This window comes from Mobula hypostoma, chromosome 8 (assembly GCF_963921235.1).
Source record: "Mobula hypostoma chromosome 8, sMobHyp1.1, whole genome shotgun sequence".
NCBI lineage: Eukaryota > Metazoa > Chordata > Chondrichthyes > Myliobatiformes > Myliobatidae > Mobula > Mobula hypostoma.
Window position 1 is genome coordinate 122,462,289 of NC_086104.1, and position 22,323 is coordinate 122,484,611.

Sequence of the window (22,323 nt, forward strand, 5' to 3'; positions counted from 1 at the left end):
ATGGCCATTTAATCGACTAACTGGTACCTCTTTGGATTGTGGGAGGAAACCGGATCACTCGGAGGAAACCTACCCAGTCCATGGAGAAAATGCTCATACTCCGGAAATGAACCTCTAAACGCCCTGAGCTGTAAAAGCATTGCGCTAACCGTTCCGTTACCATTGCTCCCAAACGCCACGGTAAGTGAATGTCCTCAGGCAGTTGAGCCGCATCTGTGGGGAGAGAGGAGGGGTCGTCCGGGGTCCTGAATTGAACAGTGGACAATTCCCTTCCCTCCTCAGGGGCTGTTTGATCCACAGAGCACATCGAAACATTCACTCCCTCATTGCATTCAGTAACCTACTGGAGCAGCAGCATCTTATTGTACTGAGTGTGGAAAGAGCTGTGGCAGAAGGGAGACTGAAAACTTGGCTGAGTGGTGTAATAAGAACAACCTCTCACTCAATATCTCAACTGATAGTAGACTTCAGGAGAGGGAAACCAGAGGTCCATGAACCAGTCCTCATTGGAGGATCAGAGGAGGAGAGGGTCAGTAACTTTAAATTCCCGGGTGTCATTATCTCAGAGGACCTGTCTTGGACCCATCATATAAATATTATTGTGAAGAAAGCATGACAGTGCCTCTACTTCCTCAGGAGTCTGTGGAGGCTCGGCATGTTATCAAAAACTTTGGCAAACCTCTATAGATATGTGGTGGGAGGTGTGTTGACTGGCTGTATTACGGACTGGAAGGAGAACGCCAATGCCTTTGTGTGGAAAATCTTACAAAAGGTAATGGATTTGGCCCAGCACATCACAGGTAAAACACTCCTAACCATTGAGCACATCTACATGAAACATTGCCGTAGAAAACCACCATCCATCATCAAAGATCCTCACCACCCAGGCCATGCATCACGGGTAAAACACTCCTAACCATTGAGCACATCTACATGAAACGTTGCTGTAGAAAAGCACCTTCCATCATCAAAGGCCCTCACCACCCATGCTCTTTTCTCACTGCTGCCATCAGGTAGAAGGTACAAGAGCCCCAGGACTCGCACCACCAGGTTCAAGAACAGTTACTACCCCTCAACCATAAGGCCTTTGACTTTAATGAACAAAAGGGGATAGCTATACTTGTTTAAAGACTTTGTTATATTGTTATGTTGATGGATTTTATTGTTATGTTGTTACTTCACACTCATTATTTATTGCTATCTAATATTATCTGTTCCTTTACAGTTACAGTTCTATAGATTTACTAAGTATGCCCACAGAAAAAGAATCTCAGGGTTGTATGTGGTGACAGATATGTACTCCGAAAATAAACTGTACTGTGAACTTTGAACAGCAGAAGTGGTAATGTGGGTTAGGTTGCTACCTTTATGTGAAGTTTGGATGAGTACATAGATGGGAGGGGTATGGATGTCTATGGTCCAGGCGTGTGTCGATGGGACTACGTAGGATATGCTACTTGGGGCGCCATGGCAACGCAGCGGTTACCGTGACGCTATTACATCTCAGGGCATTGGAGTTCATGGTTCAGTTCTGGCATCATCTATTTGTATGTTCCCTCCTGTGTATGCATGGGTGACCTCCAACAGTCTACTGACTGACTGGTTAGCAGCTTAACTAGTCATTGTAGATTGTTCCATGATTAGGCTAAGGCTAAAACAGTGGATTGTTGGACGGCATGGCTCGGAGAGCCAGAAGGGTCTGTACCACACTGTATCTCATGAATGAATGAATAAATAAATGTTCAGCAAGGTCTAGATGGGCTGAATGGCCTTTTTTCTGTGCTGTAGTGCCTCTATGACTCTATGACTAACCTTATATCCCTCAATTTCCCCTAATATCCAGAGAAATCAAACTTATCAGTTCCGGTCTGAAGGAGCAAAGCTCTAAAGCCCTCTTGGGCAGAGATTTTGAGCCAGAGAGCCATCGACCAATATGGCATGGATGTAACCTCTTTGGCACAACCAGTCCCTGCTGATCCAGCTGGTCCTAATTTTCAATATTCAGCCCATATCCCTCCAAGCCTTGCAACTTCCCACCCCCACCCACCCCCCATGTACCTATCCAACTGCTTCTTAAACAATACAATTTTCTCAGTATTCTAAAGAAATTTAACATTCACCACTTTTTTTTGTCAATAAGCCAGAGAAAGGATCCTGCCTGGATGCATCACAGCTTGGTAGAGTAATTGTTCTGCCCGTGACCACATGAAACTCGGCACATCTCGGAAACCAGCCTCCCCTCCATGAGCTCTGTCTACGCTTCTCACTGCCTCAGTAAAGAAGCCATCGTAATCAAAAACTCCACCCAGCCCGGACATTGGCTCTTACCTCCTCTCCCATCAGACAGAAGATACAAATGTATGAAAGCATGTACCACTAGGTTCAAAGCAGTTTGTATCCCACAGTTATAAGACTATTGAATGGTTACCTAGTACAATAAGATGGACTCTTATAATCTACCTTGTTATGATCTTGCACCTTATTGTCTACCTGCACTGCACTTTCTCCTGCACCGTTACACTTTATTCTGCATTGTTATTGTTTTATCTTGTTCTACCTCAATGCACTGTGTTCATGTAGATCTGATCTGTATGAACAGTATGCAAGTGCATAGTGCCAATATCAACTAAGAGGTCCGTTTAAGCTAGTCCTATTTCTCCACCTTTGGCCCACCTTGGAATAGGCCCACCTTAGTGTTGTCAGATTTTCCAAGATACAGTTAAAAACTTTATTTTGCATGCCATACATGAAGATGATTTTAAAACGCAAGTACTTTTTGTGGGGGTAGTACAAGAACAATCAATAGCAGAATACAGAATAAAGTGTTACAGTTACAGAGAAAGTGCAGTGCAGGTAAACAATAAGGTTGAAGGGCAGTTTGTAATGGCAAGAGTTCATCATTAATGTACAAGAGGTCCTTCAAGAGTCTGACAAATGGGTTTTTTTAACCATGTACCTATCCAAATGTCTTCTAAATGTTGTTAATGAACTTGCCTCAACCACTTCCTCTGGCAGCTCGTTCTATATATGTACCACTTTCTGGGTGGAAACATTGACCCTCAGGCTCCTATTAAATCTCTCTCTTCTCAGCATAAACTTATGTCCTCCAGTGCTTGAATCTGCAACTCTGTGGATAAAGACTGAGATTACTGTCCCTGTCTCTGTCCCTCGAGATTTCGTGCACATCTATAAATTCACCCCTTAGTCAACTACATAATTTTAAACACTAGTATCAGGTCACCACTCATTCTCCTATGCTCCAAGGTATAAGATCCTAGTCTGCCCAGACTCTCCCTATAACTCAGGGCCTCAAGTTCCTGCAAAATCCTCACTTACAACCTCCCAGTGTGTCTCTTCCTCCTCCATCATTTTCCACCTTTAGTTTACAATATCTGTCTCTGCCTCTCGCCCACTCGCCCTTGTCTCCCATCTCCGCCCCTCCCACTCCATCACCTCTGCTCTATCTCCCTCCTGCCCTGGTTTCCAGCCCTTGCCTCATCCCTCTCCTTTCTAACTCTCCCCTCCATTCCCCACATTCTCAGTCCTCTGAGTGAAGTCGCGACCTGACGTGCTAACCTTTCCTTTGCCTCCGCAGATGCTGCTTGAGCCACCGTTCCTTTAATCCTTTTTTTTCCAGCGACCCAATCAAATTGAGGGAGGTGGCCTCAAACAAGTTGGGGTGAGAGACTTAAAAAGGAATGCTTGTGGGCTTTTGGCTTTTCCTGGCAGCCTAACTGAATCAAGAGAGGAGACTACGAATAGGTTGGGAGTGAAAGATTTAAAGAGGAGAATTCATGGGCTCCTGGCTTTTTCCAGCGGCCCACTGAATCATGATTCATTAGCAAGGGCAAATAGAAATAAGTTAGGGACAAGCAGAGCGGCCACTGTGTGAGTGGGCCAGTGTTACAATGGGGAGGCTTTGGCTCAACAGGCTTGGGAGAGGTAAGTTTCATCTTCTGTATTCTTCGTCTGTTCGTGCAGTGAGAATAGCTGTAGGGTTTGTGATGTAATCTTTGTGTGAGATGAGAGAACTCCGGGTGACCCCCATCCTTCTGGAGAGAACCACATCTGCAGCAGATGCACCAAGCTGCAGCTCCTCAGAGAAAGCGTTGAGGAACTGAAGCTGCAGTTCAATGATTTTGGGTCAGAGCGGAAACTGTGGAGGTGATCGACGGGAGCTACTGAGGGTAGTCAGCCCTAAGTTACAGGAGGCAGGTACCGGGGTAACTTTCAGGAGAGGGAAAGGAAATGGGCTGACAGCACAGTGTAACCCCTCAGTCATAAGTATACCCCTTTGGATACTGTTGAGGGGGATGACCTAGCAGGGGAACCTGCATCGACCGGGTCTCTGGCACTGTGGCTCAGAAGGGAAGGGGGAAGGAGATGTCTGCAATAGCGATTCCATAGTTAAATGAGTACACATAAGATTCTGTAGTGGCGATAGAGACTCCCAAATGGTATGTTGCCTCCCAGGTCCCATGGTCAGGGACGTCTTGGATTGGGTCCACAGCATTGCAAAGGGGGAGGACGAACAGCCAGAAGTCTTGGTACATGTCGCTACCAATGCCATAGGTAGAAAAAGGGAGGAGGTCCTGAAGAGAGAGTTTAGGGAGTTGGGTAGAAAGCTGAAAGGCAGGACCTCCAGGAGGTAACCTCCAGAAGACTGCCTGTGTCACATGCCAGTGAGGGTAAGAATAGGATGAATTGGCAGGTAAATGTGTGGCTGAGGAACTGGTGCAGGGGGCAAGGGTTCAGATTTCTGGATCATCGGGATCTCTTCTGGGGAACCAATGACCTGTATAAAAGGGACAGGTTACACCTGACCCAAGGAGAGCCAATATCCTGACTTGCTAGATGTGTTGGGGAGGGTTTAAACTAAACTGGCAGAGGACGGGAGCTAGCGTGATAGAGCTGAGGATGGGGCAGTTGGTATACAACTGGATGAAATGTACGGTGAGACTGTCAGGAAGGACAGGCAGAGGTTGGGGCAAAATTGCTGACGGTGGGATGAATTGCAAAGTAACATGGCGACAGAATCAAAAAGGGTGACGAATATAGGACCGAAGGTGTTACATTTGAATGCATGCAGTATATGGAATAAAGTAGGTGATCTTGTCGCACAGTTAGAGATTGGTAGGTATGACGTTGTGGGCATCACTGAATTGACATCCAAGGATACACATTATATCAAAAGGTCGGGTAGGTAGACAGGATGGGGTGACTCTGCATGATCTTATTGAATAGCAGAATAGGCTTGATGGGCCAGATGGCCTATTCCTGCACCTGTTTCTTATGTTCTTATGATTCTGTTGGTAAAAAAAAGAAATCAATTCCTTAGAAAGAGGTGACAAAGGATTGGAAGATGTAGAATCTTGACTGTGGAGTTAAGAAATTGCGAGGGTAAAAAGCTCCTGATGGGAGTTATGTACAGGCCTCTGAACAGTAGCCAGGATGTGGGCTACCAATTACACCAAGAGAAAAAAAGCTCCTGTCAAAAGGGCAATATTATGATTGATGTAGATAAGGCTGCTTAACAAGATAAGAGCCCATGTTATTACAGGTAAGATACTAGCATGGATAGAGAGTTGGCTGATTGGCAGGAGGCAAAGAGTGGGAATAAAGGGAGTTTCTTCTGGTTGGCTGCTGGTGTTCCACAACGGTTGCTGTTTGGACCACTTTTTTTTTACGTTATATATCAATGACTTGGATGATGGAATTGATGGCTTTGTGGCCAAGCTTGCAGATGAAACGAGGAGAAGTGGAGGGTCTGAGGAAGCAGGGAGGTTGCGGAAGAACTTAGACAGAATAGGAGAATGGGCGAAGAAGTGGCAAATGGAATATAGTGTAGGGTCGTGACACAATCGTGGCTGACAAGTGAAGGCAAGGACAGCGTAAAAACAAAAGAAAGGGCATATAATAGAGCAAAATTTAGTGGGAAGTTGTCGGATTGGGAAGCTTCTAAAAACCAATTTCATCTTTTCTCTCCTTACTGTCATATTTTATCTTTAGAAGGCAACTAAAAAAACCATAAGGAGGGAAAAGATGAAATATGATCATAGCTTAGCAAATAATATTAAAGAGGATACCAAAAATTTTTTTCAGATATATAAAGAATAAAAGAGAGATGAGGGTAGATAAAAAACCTCTGGAAAATGATGCTAGAGAGGTAGTAACGGGAGGCAAAGAAATGGCAGATGAACTAAGTATTTTGAATCCATCTTCACTGTGGAAAACACTAGTAGTAGGCCGGAAGCTCTAGATACTTTATTTATTGATCCTTTATTTATTTATTAATACTTCATTGATCCTGAAGGAAATTACACTGTCAGAGTAGCATTATAAGTGCACAAATATACAAATATCAGAGCGGCAGGGGACAGAAGTGAGTGAAGTTGTCATTACTAAGGAGAAGGCGCTTGGAAAGGTCTGAAGGAGGATAAGTCACCTGGACCGGTTGGACTATACCGCAGAGTTCTGAAAAAGATGGCTGGGGAGATTGTAGATGTTCTGAGGAACTGAAGAAGCAGGGAGGCTACAGAAGAACTTAGATAGATTAGGAGAACGGGCAAAGAAGTGGCAAATAGAATACAGTGTACGTAAGTGTAGGGTCATTCACTTTGCTAGAACGAACAAAGGTGTAGACTATTTTCTAAACAGGCAGAAGGTTCAGGGGTCTGAGGTGCAATGGGCCTTGGGAGCCCTTGCACAGGATTCCCTGAAGATAAACCCGCAGGTTGTGCCGGTGGTGAGGAGGGCAAGTGCAATTCATTTTGAGAGGACTAGAATATAAAAGCAAGGATATGATACTGAGACACTGGTGAGGCCATACTTGTGAGCAGTTTTGTGTCCTTACTTAGGAAAGGATGTGCTGTCATTGGAGAGGGTTCAGAGGATGATTCTAGGAATGAAAGGGTTATTGTATGACGAGCATTAGAGCCTTTACTTGCTAGAATTTAGAAGAATAAGAGGGAATCTTACTGAATGCTGAAAGGTCTCGATAGACAGGATGTGGAGACAATGTTTCCTATAGTGGGGGAGTCTAGGACTAGAGGGCACAGCCTCAGAATAAAGGGACATCCATTTAGAATGGAGATGAGAAGATATTTCTCAGCCAGGGGGTGGTGAATCTGTGGAACTCATTGCCACAGCGAGTGTGGATGCCAGGTCACCGGGTGCATTTTAGGTGGGGGCTGATAGGTTCTTGACGAGTCAGGGTGTGAAAGGTTATGGGGAGAAGGCAGGAGAATGGTGTTAAAAAGAAAAATGGAGCAGCCAAGATGAAATGGTGGAGCAGACTTAATGGACTGAATGGCCTAATTCTTTTCCTATCTCTTATGGTATCATAGGTTGTTTATTACTCCAGATTCCAGCATCTGCCGTCTCTTGTGTCTCGCAACTCAGTCTACTCTGCCTGGATTACAACCAGCCAGTTTCTTAATGATGCCTGTGTTTTGTTTGAGTGTGTCTCTCTCCAGTTGCCCACTCTGACTGCTCAGCACATCCCATAGCCCTACATTTCAATAACCCTTTGTTTCTCTGTCCCTCTATTTCTTTCTATTTTTCTCTCTGTCTTTCCCCATCTCTGCATCTCTATCTCTTTCTCTCTCTCTGTCTCTCCCTCTCTCTCTGTCTCTATCTCACTCTCTCCAACCCCCTCTATGTCTCTGACTGCCTCTCCCTCTCTCCCTATTCCCCCCCCCTCCCCTCCCTTCATCCCTCCCTCTCTCTCTCTCCCCCCACCCTCTCATGGTCTTATCAACCAGATTAAATCATCAACAATTTATTCCCATGGCAATCCTGCAAGAGATATCTGTCCTCTCTATGTCTATCCTTCCCTGACCCTCTATCTCTCTCCCCTTCTCCGTCACTCCGCTTATCCCTCTTTTGCTTCTTTTCACTCTCCTGCTTTCTCTACCTCTCTCTGAATTTCTATCGCTCTCTCTAAATTCACTCTTTCGGAACCAGATAATGTCAATAGCAAATCATCTCTGCTGCCCCACCCCATAAAGAATGAACTTGGAGACTCAGCCACCTGTGGTGGTGAAGATTTCACCCTGATCTCTACCCTGAACGGCCGTCCCCTCCCTCTCTCTCAGACTGGGACCCCTGGTGCTATTCTCTGCAGGGTTGGAGTGGCGGGGGTGGCGGGGGTAACAGAATGGGTGTGGAGCTGGGAAGGAAGCTCCCATCTCACATCTCCCTTGTGTGAAACTTCTTGATTCATGAACCCTGGGAAAAAAAGACTGTGCACATTGAGCGTCATTTTACATACCTCTATAAATTCACCTCTGAGTCTCTTGCGTTGCAAGGAATAAAGTCTCAGCCTGCCCAATCTCTCACTGTAACTCACTCCCTCGAGTCTCGACAACATCTTTGCAAATCTCCTCTACACTCTTCCCAGCCAAAAACCTTCTTTCCTCATCACAAAGTGTCCACAACTGAGAACAATACTCTAGGTGCAGCTGTAACCTAGCATCTCAGCTCCTGTACTCAGTGTCCTGACTGATGAGGGCCATTGTTTTTCTCACTGCCCTGTCTATTTGGTGTCCCTGTCTAGTGGTGTTCTGCAGGGGTCGGTGTTGGGACCACTTCTTTTTATTCTGTACATAAATGATTTAGATGAAGGAATAGATGGTTTTGTTTGCAGATGATACAAAGATTGGTGGAAGGGCAGGTAGTGTTGAGGAAACAGGTAGGATGGAGAAGGACTTAGATTATGAGAATGGGCAAGAAAGTGGCAAATGAATTACTATGTTGGAAAATGCATGGTCATACACTTTGGTAGTAGAAATAAATATGCAGACTATTTTCTAAACAGGGAGAAAATACAGGAATCTGAGATGCAGAGGGACTTGAGAGTCCTTGTGCAGAACACCCTTAATGTTAACCTGCAGATTGAGTCGGTAGTGAGGAAGGCAAAAGCTATGTTAGCATTCATTTTGAGAGGTCTAGAATACAAGAGCAGGGATGTGATGCTGAGGCTTTATAAGGCACTCGTGAGGCCTCACCTTGAGTATTGTGAACAATTTTGGGTCCCTCATCTTAGAAAAGACGTGCTGGCATTGGAGATGGTCCAGAGGAGGTTCACAAGGATGATTCCAGGAATGAAAGGGTTACCATGCGTTTGATGGCTCTGGGTCTGTACTTGCTGGTATGCAGAAGGATGAGGAGGGATCTCATTGAAACCTTTTGTATGTTGAAAGGCCGAGACAGAGTAGATGTGGAAAGGATGTTTCTCATGGTGGGTGAGTTTAGGACAAGAGGGCACAGCCTCATGATAGAGGGGCACCCTTTCAAAACAGAGATGCGGAGAAATTTCTTTAGCCAAAGGGTGGTGAACTTGTGGAATTTGTTGCCACATGCACCTGTGGAGGCCAGGTTGTTGGGTGTATTTAAGACAGAGGATGATAGGTTCTGGATTGGACATGGTATCAAAGGTTACAGGCAGAAGGCTGGGAACTGCGGTTGAGGAGGAGACAGAAAGAAAGGATCAGCCATGATTGAACGGCAGAGCAGACTTGATGGGGCATATGGCCTAGTTCTGCTCATATGTCTTATTGTCTTACTTGTGACACCACTTTCAGGGAAATGTGTACCTGTACTCCTAGGTCCCTTTAAATAAATTAACATCTTTTATAATTCCATCTCCACATGTATGGGGTAGAGGAGCATAATTACAGGCTGTATATGTGACTTCAGACCTATACTAAGTGGTCAGCTCCTGTTGAAAAACAATATCCAAGTTGGTCATCTATGCCTTCCCATCGCTTACCTTCTCAAGGGCATGCATGGATGGGTATTAAATGCTGACCATATTCCTAAATACTGACCCTATGGAGGGGAATTCAAACATACAAAGGGGACCAACTGAGCCACAGAGGACAGACTTCTGTGCATGCACAATAGAGAATATTCTAACTGGTTGCATCATGGCCTGGTATGGAAACCCCAAAGCCCAGGAATGTAAATGCCTACAGAAAATGGTGGATGCAGCCAAATGCACCACAGGAAAAGCCATTCCCACCACCTGAGCACATCTACAAGGTGCAATGGCACAAGAAAGCAGCATCCACTATCAAAGACCCCCACCATCCAGGACACGCTCTCTTCTCTACTGCTGTGATTGGGTAGGAAGTACAGGAGCCTCAGGACCACACCACCAGCTTCAGAAAGACTTAATACCCTACACCCATCAGGCTCCTGAGCCAGTGTGGTACTGGTAGGCAGATGATTGCCTCTTTGACTGGAGGCCTGCAATTAGTGGTGTGCTTGCAGGGATTGGTGCTGGGTCCATTGTTGTTTGTTATCTATACCAACAATCTGGATGTTAATGTGGTAACCTAGATCAGCAGATGATACCAAGATAGGGGGAGGGGTGGGCGGCATATTAGATAGTGAGGGAGGCCATTAAATCTTGCAGCTGGAAATTAGGCAGAAAAATGGCAGATGGAATTGAATGCAGTCAAGTGAGAGTTGTTACACTTTGGGAGTACGAATCAGGGAACGGTGAACAACAAGGCATTAATGAGTGTGGTTGAACAGAGGGATCTGGGAATACAGGTCCATAATTCCTTCAAAGTGGCATCATAGGTAGGTAGGGTCATAAAGACAGCTTTTGGCACATTGGCCTGTAAAAATGAAATTATCGAGTGCAGGAGCTGGGATGTTATTTTGAAATTATATAAGATGTTGGTGAGGCTTAATCTGCAGGAGGGGGGAGGAAGAAAATCACTTTGTCCTTCACTAAACTAAAAATGGTGTCAGTAGTTTGCAAATGTACATATGAAATATCTTCAATATGTTTCAGATATTTTTGCATATTAACTTGGACAGAGACATAGAGAGTGGGTAACTAGTATGAGAGAGAAAGAGAAAGAGGGAGGGAAGAAGAGAGAGAAAGGAGCTAGAGAGAGTGGGAAGGTGGAGTGACTGAGAGAGATAAAGAGAGAGAGGGGGAGAGAACACGAGGCAATAGAGAGAGCTATAGAGAGGAAGGGAAGAAAGAAGGGAGTGGGAGAACGAGTGGGGGAGAGAGAAGGTAGAGTGAGGGAGAGAGACAAATGAGGGAAGAGAGATGGAGTAGGGAAGTAGAGAGTAAGAGAGTGAGGAAGAGAAAAAGGGAGAGAGGAAGATGGTGAGAAAAATAGAGTAAAATAGTAGGAGAGAAGTGAGAGGGACTAGACAGAGAGAGGGAGAGAAAGGGTGAGGAGAAACTGGGGGAGAGAGAAAGAAATAAGGGAGTGAATAAGAAGAAAGAAAAAGTGAGGGGGACAGGGAGTGAGGGGTGAGGAGGAAAAGAGGCAGGGAGAGAAGGGAAGGAGGGATTAGAGAGGAGAGAGAGAGGGAGAGAGAAAGAGAGACAGGCAGACAGTCAGAGAGTGAGGGGAGGTTCATATTTGCCCTATTATTTATTACTGACCTCCTTTAGTTGATGCTCTGCAGCTGCCCCGTGAACACATTTCGAGGTGAGAGGTATTGACCAATTCCAAGGAGGAGAGAGATGGGAATGTGGGTGAATCTCCACCCAGCTTTTCATCCATTCTATGGTTGGGAACCAGTTCCAATTGCAGCTGGATCATGCAGTGAGTAGATCCGCTGTCTCACATCCCAACAAATCCAGGTTCAATCCCGACTGCTCCGTGTGTGTGTGCGTGTGCGTGTGTGTGTGTGTGTGTGTGCGTGTGTGTGTGTGTGTGTGTGTGTGTGTGTGTGTGCGTGTGTGTGTGCATCTGCATGTTCTCCAATTCACCACAAGGGTTTCCCCGGGACTAACGGTTTTCTGCCACATCCTAAAAAAGACATGTGGCTGGTCTTGACTAATTTTGTGTGTGAGTAAGTAGTAGAATGTGGGGATTTGACAGGGAGATGGGGAGAAATAGGTCACAGGGAAGAAAGGGCAATGGAATATATATCACATGGAGGCTGTGATAAACCATTGGTCAGACCACTGAGGTACTGTGGTCTGTATGGCATGCAGTACTGGTAACCACACTATAGGAAGGAGGTGACGGCACTGGAGAGGGTGCAGAGGAGATTCTTCAGGACATTGCCTGCTAAAATGATGAGAGGAGACCAGAGAGACTGGGTCTATTCTTTCTGGGTGCTGAGGGAGTATCCTGTCGTGGTGGACAGAATTATGAGGGGGATAGATTGGGTAGACAGTAGGAAACTTTCCCCCACAATAGATGTACAGGGCGTGGTTTAAGGGTGAGAAGGAGGAGGTCTGGAAGAGGAATTTCTACCCAAATGGGGGTGAGGGTAGTTGGAATCTGAGAACACACTGCCTGTGTCAGGGAGGCAGAGGCTCTCACCACACTGACAAAGTACCTGAATGAAAACTTGAATGGCAGATATGGGGACGGACCAAGTGCTGGGTGTACGCGCGCTTGCAGGAATACAGTGGGATGAAGGGCCATTTTCTGTGCTGTATAACGTTATGACTCCATGAGCGCAGAAACAGGCCTTTGTACCCATTCACCCATGCTAACTAAGGCTTTCATGTAAGCCAGTCCCATTTGCCCACGTTTGGTCGATATCCTTCTGCCTTTCTTGTCCATGTAGCTGTCCAATTGTCTTTTAAATGTTGTTAACGTACCTGGCTCAACCACTTCTTCCAGCATCTCATTCCCTATATGGACCACCGTCTGGCTGAAATATTTCCCTCTCAGGTTCCTCTTAAATCTCTCCCGTCTTACCTTAAAGCCTAGCTCCTTTGTGTTATACTCATCTAACCGTGGAAAAAGACTGTGACCATCCACCTTTCATATGCCCCACATGGTTTAATAAACCTTTAAAAGGTCACCTTCACTCCAGGGAACAGTCCCAGCCTGTCCAGTCTCTCCTTATAACTCAAGCCCTCCAGTCCCGGTAACATCCTCGTGAATCTTTCCTGCCCCCTCTCCAGCTTCATGACATCCTCCCTATAGCTGGGTGACCAGAACCGCACACAATATTTAAACTTCAAAGTAAGTTTATTATGAAATTACATATATGCCACCATATACAACCCTGAGATTAATTTTCTTGTGAGCATAGTCAGTAAATCCAAGAAGCATAACAGAATCAATGAAAGACCACACCAAAAAAGGACAGATGAACAAACATTGTGGATGAAGACCACAAACTGTGCAAATACAAAAGAAAAAAAAAGCAATAAGAATGCATGAAATGAAAAGTCTTTGTAAGTGAGTACATAGGTTGTGGGAACCTTTCAGTGATGGTTGAGTGAAATTGAGTGATGTTATCACTACAGGTTCAAGAGCCTTACGGTTAGGGGTAAAGTATGGTCTCACGAACGACTTGTTCAGCTGTAACGTGACATCCCAAATCCTGTACTCAGTGACTTATCGGATGAAGGCCAGCGTGCCAAATGCCTTCTCAACTGCCCTGTCTGTTCGTACTCCAAGGTCTCTCTGTTCCCAGGGCCCTGCCAAACACTGTATAAACCACGCCTTGTTTATAACTTTACAAAGTGAAACATCTCACACTCCACCTGCCACGTCTTGGCACGCTCCCCCAGATGATCTGGAACCTGCTGTAACTTTAGACAATCTTCTCCAGCTCCACCACACCACACCAATTTTGTTGTGATCTGCAATCTTACTAACCATGTCAACAAGTTTGTCATCCAGATCGTTAATAAAGGTGACAAACAACATGGGATCTAACACTGATCCCTGCAGCATACCACTAGTCACAGGCCTCCAATCTGAAAATACAACCCTTCACTACCACTCTACGTTTCCTTCCACCAAGCCAATTTTGTATCCAATTGCCTGCCTCACCCTCATTCTATACGGGGTAAAATGGGGTAGACTAAATCACAGAGTAGATTACAAGGCTATAGGAGGAGCAAACTGCAAGTCAATGAGATAGTTCCCATCTGGGGCGGTGGCGGGGGGGGGGTGCAGGTTTAGAGGTAGAGAGGGTCAGCAGCTTTAAATTCCTCATTGCTATTATTTCAGAGGTCCAGGGTCCAGCGCATAAGTTCTATTATGAAGAAAGCACGTCAGTGCCTCTGCTTTCTTAGAAGTTTGAAAAGATTAGACATGCCATCTAAAACTTTGAGAAATGTCTATGGATGTGTGGTGGAGAATATTTTGACTGATTGCATCATGACCTGGTATGGAAACACCAATGCCCTTGAATGGAAAAACCTGCAAAAGGTAGTGGATACGGCTCTGTTCATCACAGGAAAAGCCCTCCCCACCGTTGAGAACATCTACATGAAGTGTTGTCACCGGAAAGTGGCATCCATCATCAAGGACCCCAAGCATCCAGGTCATGCTCTCTTCTCATTGTTGCCATTGGGAAGGAGGTACAGGAGCCTCAGGACTTGCACCACCAGGCTCAGGAACAGTTATTACCCCTCAAACATCAGTTGGTTGAACCAGAAGGGATAGTGCCACTCACCTCAACATTGAACAGTTCCCACAACCCAGCCTGCTGAGTTCCTCCAGCATTTTGTATGTGTTGCTGATAGCTTACAGACTCACTTTCAGGACTCTGCATCTCATGTTCTCCATATCTGTTACTTATTTGTTTATTATTATTATTTTGCCTTTTTTTTGTTTCTTTATATTTAATAAGAATGGCCATAATGAAACGAATCTCAGGGTTGTATATAGTGAGATGTACTTTGACAACAAATTTACTTTGAACTTTGAAGGCAATAATTTTTTTGTTCTTAAATTTGCTATTTTACCAGTGTAGAGGAACAGGAGAATCTAGGAGTCTCAGTCCCTCGAAGTTGCAATGTAATTTGATAGGGTGGTTAAGAAGGGTATGGTGCGTTGGCCTCATTAATTGGTTGTTAAGAAGGTTGATAGTGCATTGGAGGATTGAGTTCAAGAGCCATGGGATAATTTTGCAGCTCAACAAAGTTCTGGTTAGACCACACTTGGAATATTGTGTTCAGTTCTGGTCACGTCATTATAGGAAGGATGTGGAAGGTTCAGAGAGGGTGCAGAGATTTACCAGAAAGCTGCCTGGATTAGAGAGCATGTCTTTTGAGGAAAGGTTGAGTGAGCTGGGGCTTCTCTCTTTGGAGTGAAGGGGGAAAGAGGTGATTTGATAGAGTTGTATGAGATGATAAGGAGGGTAGATAGAGTAGACAGCCAGTACTGAAAAACATCTTTTTAAGGTCTGTGGAAGAAAGTTTAGAGGAGATGTTAGAGGTAAGTTTTTTTAAATACAGAGAGTGGTGGGTGCTCTACCAGGGGTGGTGATAGAGGCCGATACAACAGGGGATATTTAAAAGACTCTAATGTAGACACACGGATGAAAGAACAATTGGCAGGTTATGGGCTGTGTAGAAAAGGAGATGGTAGACTGATCTTGGAGTAGGTTAAAAGGCTTAATAGAATGGAGATGGTGAGGATGTTCCCAATAGTGGGAATGTCTGACACCAGAGGGCACAGTTTCAGGATACAAGGATGTATCTTGGAACAAAGATAAGGAGGAATTTCTTTAGCCAGAGGTTGGTGAGTCTGTGGAATTCATTACAGGTGGCTGTGAAGGTCAAGTCATTGGGTATAGTTAAGGTGGAATTGGATAGACTCTTGATTGGTAAGGTCATCATTGGGAAGAAACATGAGACTGAGGGAAAATAAGTCAGTCATGGCTAACTGCCAATCTTCAGGCTAGAGTTTGGTCTATATACCACTTCTGACTGCAGGTAATGTGTTTGATATTTCACTCACTGCCTCCCAGCCAGTCCCTACCCCCCATCCCTTTTTGTAACCACAGAGACCGAAAGGGGTCCATGTTTGGACCTTGAGCAGACCGAGGTGGGCTTCATTGGGTGGGTGAAATATCCAGTCTGAGCCTCACTCTGCATCTGACATTGGGAGTGTGTGATGGGACAGTGTGGAAGGAGCCTCACTCTGTGTCTGACCCCAGGAGTGTGTGATGGGACAGTGTGGAGGGTTCGCTCTGTGTCTGACCCCAGCAGTGTGTACTGGGACGGTGAGAAGGGAGCTTCAGTCTGTGTCTGAGCTTGGGAGTGTGTGACGGGACAATGCACAACAGGACCTGTCTCACCAGATGAACAATTCATTTCAACCCGCGGAAGCAACACAACAGCGAATTAAAAAAAAGTTTGCATTAGAGTAAGTAACGGATTGCTGGAGTCCCAAAGGGGACTGAAGCGTCGCGTACAGACAGTGCGTCACACCTGCTCTCGCTCGCCGCTCCAACCCATTGAATCATTGCAAAATCTCTAACCTCGCTAGCTTTGGAATAAGTCTTAGTGCCTTGTTTATCTGTGTTTTTGTTTCTCCGTTGAGGATATGTGTCACAGCCAAGCTTCCCCTCTCTGCTGCATTGTACTGGAGTGACCCTTCACCTCCGCCGCTCCCCCCACCAGGACTGAAACCGGCCTCTTCCTATCTTACTGGTGACGAGCTGCGTTGCAAACCAGCGCTGCAAGTCAATAGCATCGGAAACCGCCAAACTTGGTGCAAATTTCAGTCCCTCTCTGTCGCCTTGGCTAATACTTGTTGCTGCCTTTTTTTTGTTGGAAAAGTATGCCTCTGGGATTTATTACTTAATGAATTATAAATTGTGTATATTTATATATTTTTTTGCAATGTGTTTGCTGGGCAGCTGGCGTCTACAAAAAGGAGAAGTTTGCGGCTCCAATTAGGTTGCAGTTTGCAGAGGTCGTTGCTGCTCAAACCAACTGTTACTGCAGTTTTTTTTCTCTCTCGCCTTGCGGTTTTGCTTTGTTCAAGAGAGATCACTGAAAACTTTACACCAGCTCTTCTCACACACAGGAGCTCCGACTTAGACAAGCCCGCTTCTCGGTCTTTGCAGACGCCGATGGACCTGACTTACAATTAAAGCGTAAAGAGAGAGAGAGAGAGAGAGCGAGAGATGGAGAGGGGCGCATTGCAGAACAGATCCAAATTGGGACCTGCTGCTTTTGCAGCGTGTTGAGACTTCCAAATCTTGTTGCAAAACATCTCTCTCTCTCTCTCTGTCTCTCTCGCTCTCTCCCTCTCTGTGTCTCTTTGCATAGCCGCGCAGTCAGGAAACTGGGTCCAGGAAACCGGATTATTGCGGCCGGAAATCTGTATTCTGAAAGATAAGGCACCTGACGAAACCCACTCTACTAATGTAAATTATGCTTTAAATAACCGGGCCTCAGCTAGAAAAAAGAAACAGAGATAGAAAGAAACGGGGGGTCTTCGTTAGAAGTACCCTAGTCTGCACTGACTGTGTTAGAATGCACTTTTTTTTAGCCTCGCCCGAATTTCCTTCACCATCGCCGTGAATATTTTCAACTTTCCTTATCCCCCTCCCCCGAAACGAAAACGACCAGTAATTAATTGCCGATGAGTTAATCGGCTCTCTTGCCAGCGAATTCGGCACCTTGTCGGTGTGCCGGAGTTAGTCCTGAGCTCTGGGTGTCTTTACGCGCTCTTTCCTACAAACATCTGCGCCGCGGCCGTTCCAGTCTGCAAGATGTGGTCTGTCAAAAGTAATCAAGTTACCCCCTCCACTTTTTCACCTCCAATCCTCTGTGCTTGGGAGTGGGGGGAAAAGAGGGGGTCAACTTCAGCAGCCCTGCGTCCCCGACGAGACAAATCACCCCCTCCCCCCGACCGCTTTTGCGCGCAAGTCTTGCGAAGCGCGTTAAACCGGACACTGCCTTGGTGTCTGTGCGTGTGCGTTGTGTTGTCTTTAGTGGTTATTAGAGCGCAGTCTTTCCAACCGCCAACGGGAAGGAAAGAAGTACGTTCAAAACAGTATCGGGGAGCGCGGCGAGGGCGGAATACAGATGCTCCAAAATGCGCAGGAGTTGCGGGCGTTTGCGGGGACGCTGTCTCCCCCAAGAAATGACGCTCGTCTTACCTTAATGGTGCAATCCATTGTAGAGTGGAGTTGGCAACCCCCCGTCTTTATTTTGGGCTGTCAAAGAGGTTCGGGACCCACGCTTAGGCACCGGCCAGGGTGGGGAGCATTGCTGAGCTCTCGGCCCTGGTCACGCCCGGATGACACGCCGAGTAGTGAAGTCAGCGCTTGGTGCGCGCTCGTTTTCTATTGGTGCACGCCTGAGGTTGCTGGAGTCCTCTCAGAAGAGGTGAGGGGTTTTTGTGTCTGTGTGTGTGTGAAAGTTGGTGAGAGAGAGAGAAAGGGGACGGTGGGTAGGAGCGGGGAGTGAGAGAGGGTGCAATGGAGAGAGGAGATTAAGGGTAACGTAAGAGATGGGAGGGAGAGTGAGAGGGGGACAGCGAGGGGTCGGGATGCGGAGAGAGTGTCAGAAGGAGGGAGAGAGAGAGATGGACGGAGGGACAGCGTGGGGTCGGGGTAATGGGAGAGAGGTACGAGAGAGGGGAGTGAGTTAAGAGTACTGAGAGTGGTGAGAGAAAGGGGAGAGAGGAGTTGAGGATAAGGGAGTGAAACTGTGAGGGATGGAGAAGACGGGAGGGAGGGAATGAGAGTTGGAGAGAGGGACAGCGAGGAGTCGGGGTAACGTGAGAAAGGTAAGGAGGAAGGGAGGGGTGAGGTATAGAGTGGGAGGAGGGGGTGGGGGAATGTAGAGGCAGGGAGAGATGGGAGGACGGGAGAGGTAGTGGGAGAGTGTGAGGGAGGGAGAGCAGAGGTTTGGGTAATGTGCGACTGAGAAAGGGGAGGGTTCGGGGATAATGCGAGAGAAGAGGGAGAAAAGGAGAGACAGAAGACGAGGGAGAGATGGAAGGAGAAACAGCGCGGCAAGGTAACACGAGAGATATGAGGAGGGCGAGATGGGTGAAGAGAAGGAAAAGGAGGGAGAGTTGAAGGCTGGAGAGACGGAGTGCTGAGAGTACGGTGGGGGGAGAGATAAAATTGCAGTTTAAATCAATAGAGGGATCAAATGCAAGAGGGGAGGGTGGGAGAGGAGGGACAGTTAGAGGGAGTGGAGAGAAGGAGCTAGATTCTATCAGAGAGAAGAGATGAGAGAGAAAGTGGCGGGAGGATGAAGAGGAGGAGTAGGGAGATAACCCAAGTAAAACATTAGAAAAATAGGTGGGGGAGGTAAAGAGAGAGATAGATAGATAGACCAATAGAGAATTGGGGGGATGTGACTACTTGGAATTGGAAGTTTAGTAGATGATTAGTAGATATCAGGAAAAGAGGTAGATTCAGAGTGTCAAAGAGATTGGTTAGGAGACTCACAGACAATATACTGTATACGGAGTGAGAGAGTAAGAGAGAGTAGGCGGTGGGAGAGTTAGCGTGTATTGCTTGCCAGTGATCGGAGTGTAACAGACAAAGTGGGAATGTCGGGTCAGGGGACAACGAGGCGAGAAGCGAGCAGGGAGGGAGGGATGGGGGCGCTGTGAGTGAGGCGCGGGAGGGGAACGAGGAACGGGAGGATTGGAAGTGTGTGGTTTTGCAGGGCGCGGCCTGTGTGCCAGATTTCTCTGAGAGTGCGGCCTTCGACAAGGGCGGGGCAGAGAGCTTGTCAGGGTGTCTCGTTCCTGTTGATATCGGAAGGCCTCGCAGCAGCGGCGGGTCGAAGGAGCAGAGAACTCTCGGGCCCCGCTCCCTCTGTACGCTTCTCAGAGCACAGAGAGACTCGACGCAGTCGCAAAAGGTGAAGACAGAGTGGAATCGGGCGGGGGAGGTGTGCGGGGTGGGGAGGGTCCGAAAGAGATGTTTGGGGAAAGATAATTTGAGTGGGAGAGAGAGGGCTCGAGTAGGCGGGAGAGAGAAGAATAGAGTGGGAAAGAGTGAGTAAGTGAGATGGAGGGAAGAAAGAGTTGGGGAGTCGGAAGGAGGGCGGGAGAGATGGATGAAAGAAAGATAGAGAGAGACCGATGGGGATTAGAGAGAGAGAGAGCGAGGTGTCGATGGATAAAGAGAGCAAGATGTTTAGATTTTGACATTTAGATAGTTAGAGTGAGGGAGGCGTGGAGAGAGAGTTGAAAATATATAGGTAGTTAGAGTATGTGAGGAGAGAGAGAGAAGGCAAGAATGTGTGTGATGGGGAGGATTTTGTGTGTGTGTGTGTGTGTGGGGTGTGTGTGTGTGTGTGTGTGTGTGGGGTGTGTGTGTGTGTGTGTGTGTGTGTGTGTGTGTGTGTGTGTGTGTGTGTGTGTGTGTGTGTGTGTGTGTGTGTGTGTGTGTGTGTGTGTGTGTGTGTGTGTGTGTGTGTGTGTGTGGTGTGTGTGTGTGTGTGTGTGTGTGTGTGTGTGTGTGTCTGTGGGTTCACCAGTGGACCACATGGGTTTCTTCTGCGAATTCCAATTTCCTCCTACAGCCCAAAACAAAAGAGGTGTGGGTTGGTCCTAACTATCGGATTGTGTGACTGAGTGGTAGAATGTGGGGAGAATTGACAGGAACATGGGGAACAATGGGCCATAGGCAGTGGCATCGAATATATATACATCGTGGGGAGGTTGTGGCGCAACTATATCAGGCATTGGTGTGATTGTAGGGTACAGACTGCATTTCGGGTCACCACATTGGAGGAAGGAGGTGACTGCACTGGAGAGGATGCAGAGAAGATACTCCAGGACATTGTCTGGGACGAAGAGAGGTGGGGGAGGCGGCATCTGTTTTCCCTAGAACTGAGGGGATAGGGCAATAGAGGTGGGCAGAATTATAGAGAGGAATACCTAGGGGAGGTAGGAAGAATTGTTTCTCCACAACAGATCTGCCAAACACTACAGGCCAGAGGCTTCCATTGAGCATGAGGAGGCTTGGAAGGGATCCGATGGGGATCTTTTTCCCCAGGAGGGGATTGGAATCCGGAATCACACTGTTTGACGGAGTGGTGAGGGCAGAAACTCTCACTGAAATATCCGATGATCACTTGAATGCCCGAGGCATAGATGAGGGTACGGACTGAGTGCTGGTGACTGGGATTGGTGAAGCTTGGGACTTGATGGTCAGTATGGAGATTGTGATCCAAAGGGCCTCATCTGTGCCCATAGAGTCAGGAACAGAAACAGGCCCTTCGACCCCACTCATCCATGCTGACCAAGTGTGTGAGAGAGACAGTGAGAGAGAAGGCATTCTGGAAGGAGGTTGGGCGGGTTGGGACTTTAGTCCCTGGAGCACAGGAGACTGGGGGCGGCATTGATTTTTATAGCAGTGCATAAATTAGGAAGGGCATAGATAGGATGAATGTGCACAATCTTTCCCCAGATTTGTGAGTCAAGAACTAAAGGGAACAAGTTAATGTTGAGAGGGGCGAGATTTAATAGGAACTGGGGGGGGGGAAGCAAAATTTTAACAGAGAGGGTGAGACGTATGTGCAACGAACTGCCAGAGGAAGAGGTTGAGGCGGGCTACATTAACAACATCTAAAAGACACTTTGACAGGAACATATATAGGAAAGGTTTAGAGGGATGTAGGCCAAACGTGGGCAAATTGGACTAGCTTGGATGAGGACCAATTGAGCTGAAGGGACCATTTCTGTGATGAATGACTCCATGAGCGTCTGTGTGTGAGTTTGTGCATGGCTTTGTACACTTGTGTATGTGTGTGCTTGGAGCGTTATTGTTGACCTAAATCATCAGGGTGATCTGTGAACCATTTAGCCCGTGTACCGAGTCCTCATTCTAGGCTCTGGACGCGTCTCTGGGGGGTGTGGGGTAGGGGGATTCCAAGACCTGGAGTGGGTCCGGTCGGGCTCTCTCCAGATGCTTCTCAGAGTGGGGTGGGTGGGTAAGAAGGACATCGGGTGGAGTGGATTGGGGTGGAAGAACTTCACGGGGACAGGATGGGGGGGGGGAAGAGAGGATGGAAGAACAGTGGGATTCAGTCAGGGAATGAGGAGAGTGAAGTTTTATTTTTTTAATTTAGAGATGCAAAACGGTCACAGGTCCTTTTGCGTCATCCTTGTGACCAATTAACCATTCATTTGGGTCATGGGAGGGAACGGAAGTACCCGGGGGAAACTAACGTGGTCACGGGGAGAAGGTACAAACTCTTTACAGGCAGTGCCAGGAATTGAACCCGGGTCGCTGGTACCGTAAGAGCGTTCCACTAACCGTTACTTTATTGTGCTGTGCGGGATATGGAGAAGGAGAGAACATTTCTCCAGGATAACTTGCCATGATCCATTTCCGACAGGAGCTTCCCAAAGAGGGGAAAGATACAGGAAAGGTGCGGTGGGGGGGGGGGGGTTGCGGGATTAGTATGCCGTGCAAGCTGGTGCGTGGCAGGGGGAGAACAGGGCTATCTGGTGAGATATAGCCCCCTTTACAGACTCTTTAATGTCCATGGATGTGTGGTCCAGAAGACAGCGTGAAAGGGAGAGAGAGATAACAGAGGAGACACAAGAGATTCTGCAGATGCTGGAAGTCTTGAGCAACACACACAAAATG

At 46.9% G+C, this 22,323-nt stretch overlaps 2 protein-coding genes across 3 annotated transcripts in view; one reads left to right on the forward strand and one right to left on the reverse strand.

The window, feature by feature from the left end:
• Nucleotides 1–18,468, reverse strand: part of LOC134350895 (retroviral integration site protein Fli-1 homolog) — a 62,263-nt gene extending 43,795 nt beyond the window's left edge. For both annotated transcript variants that reach the window (XM_063056703.1, XM_063056702.1), the window contains exon 1: nucleotides 17,857–18,468. In XM_063056703.1, coding sequence (XP_062912773.1) covers nucleotides 17,857–17,874 — 18 coding nt within the window. In that variant the 5' untranslated portion in view covers nucleotides 17,875–18,468. The remainder of the gene's footprint in view (nucleotides 1–17,856) is intronic.
• A 963-nt stretch (nucleotides 18,469–19,431) lies between these two features.
• LOC134350244 (protein c-ets-1-B-like) overlaps nucleotides 19,432–22,323 on the forward strand; it is a 48,519-nt gene continuing 45,627 nt past the window's right edge. The window contains exon 1 of the mRNA XM_063055259.1: nucleotides 19,432–19,582. The gene's annotated coding sequence lies outside the window, so the exon portion shown is untranslated. The remainder of the gene's footprint in view (nucleotides 19,583–22,323) is intronic.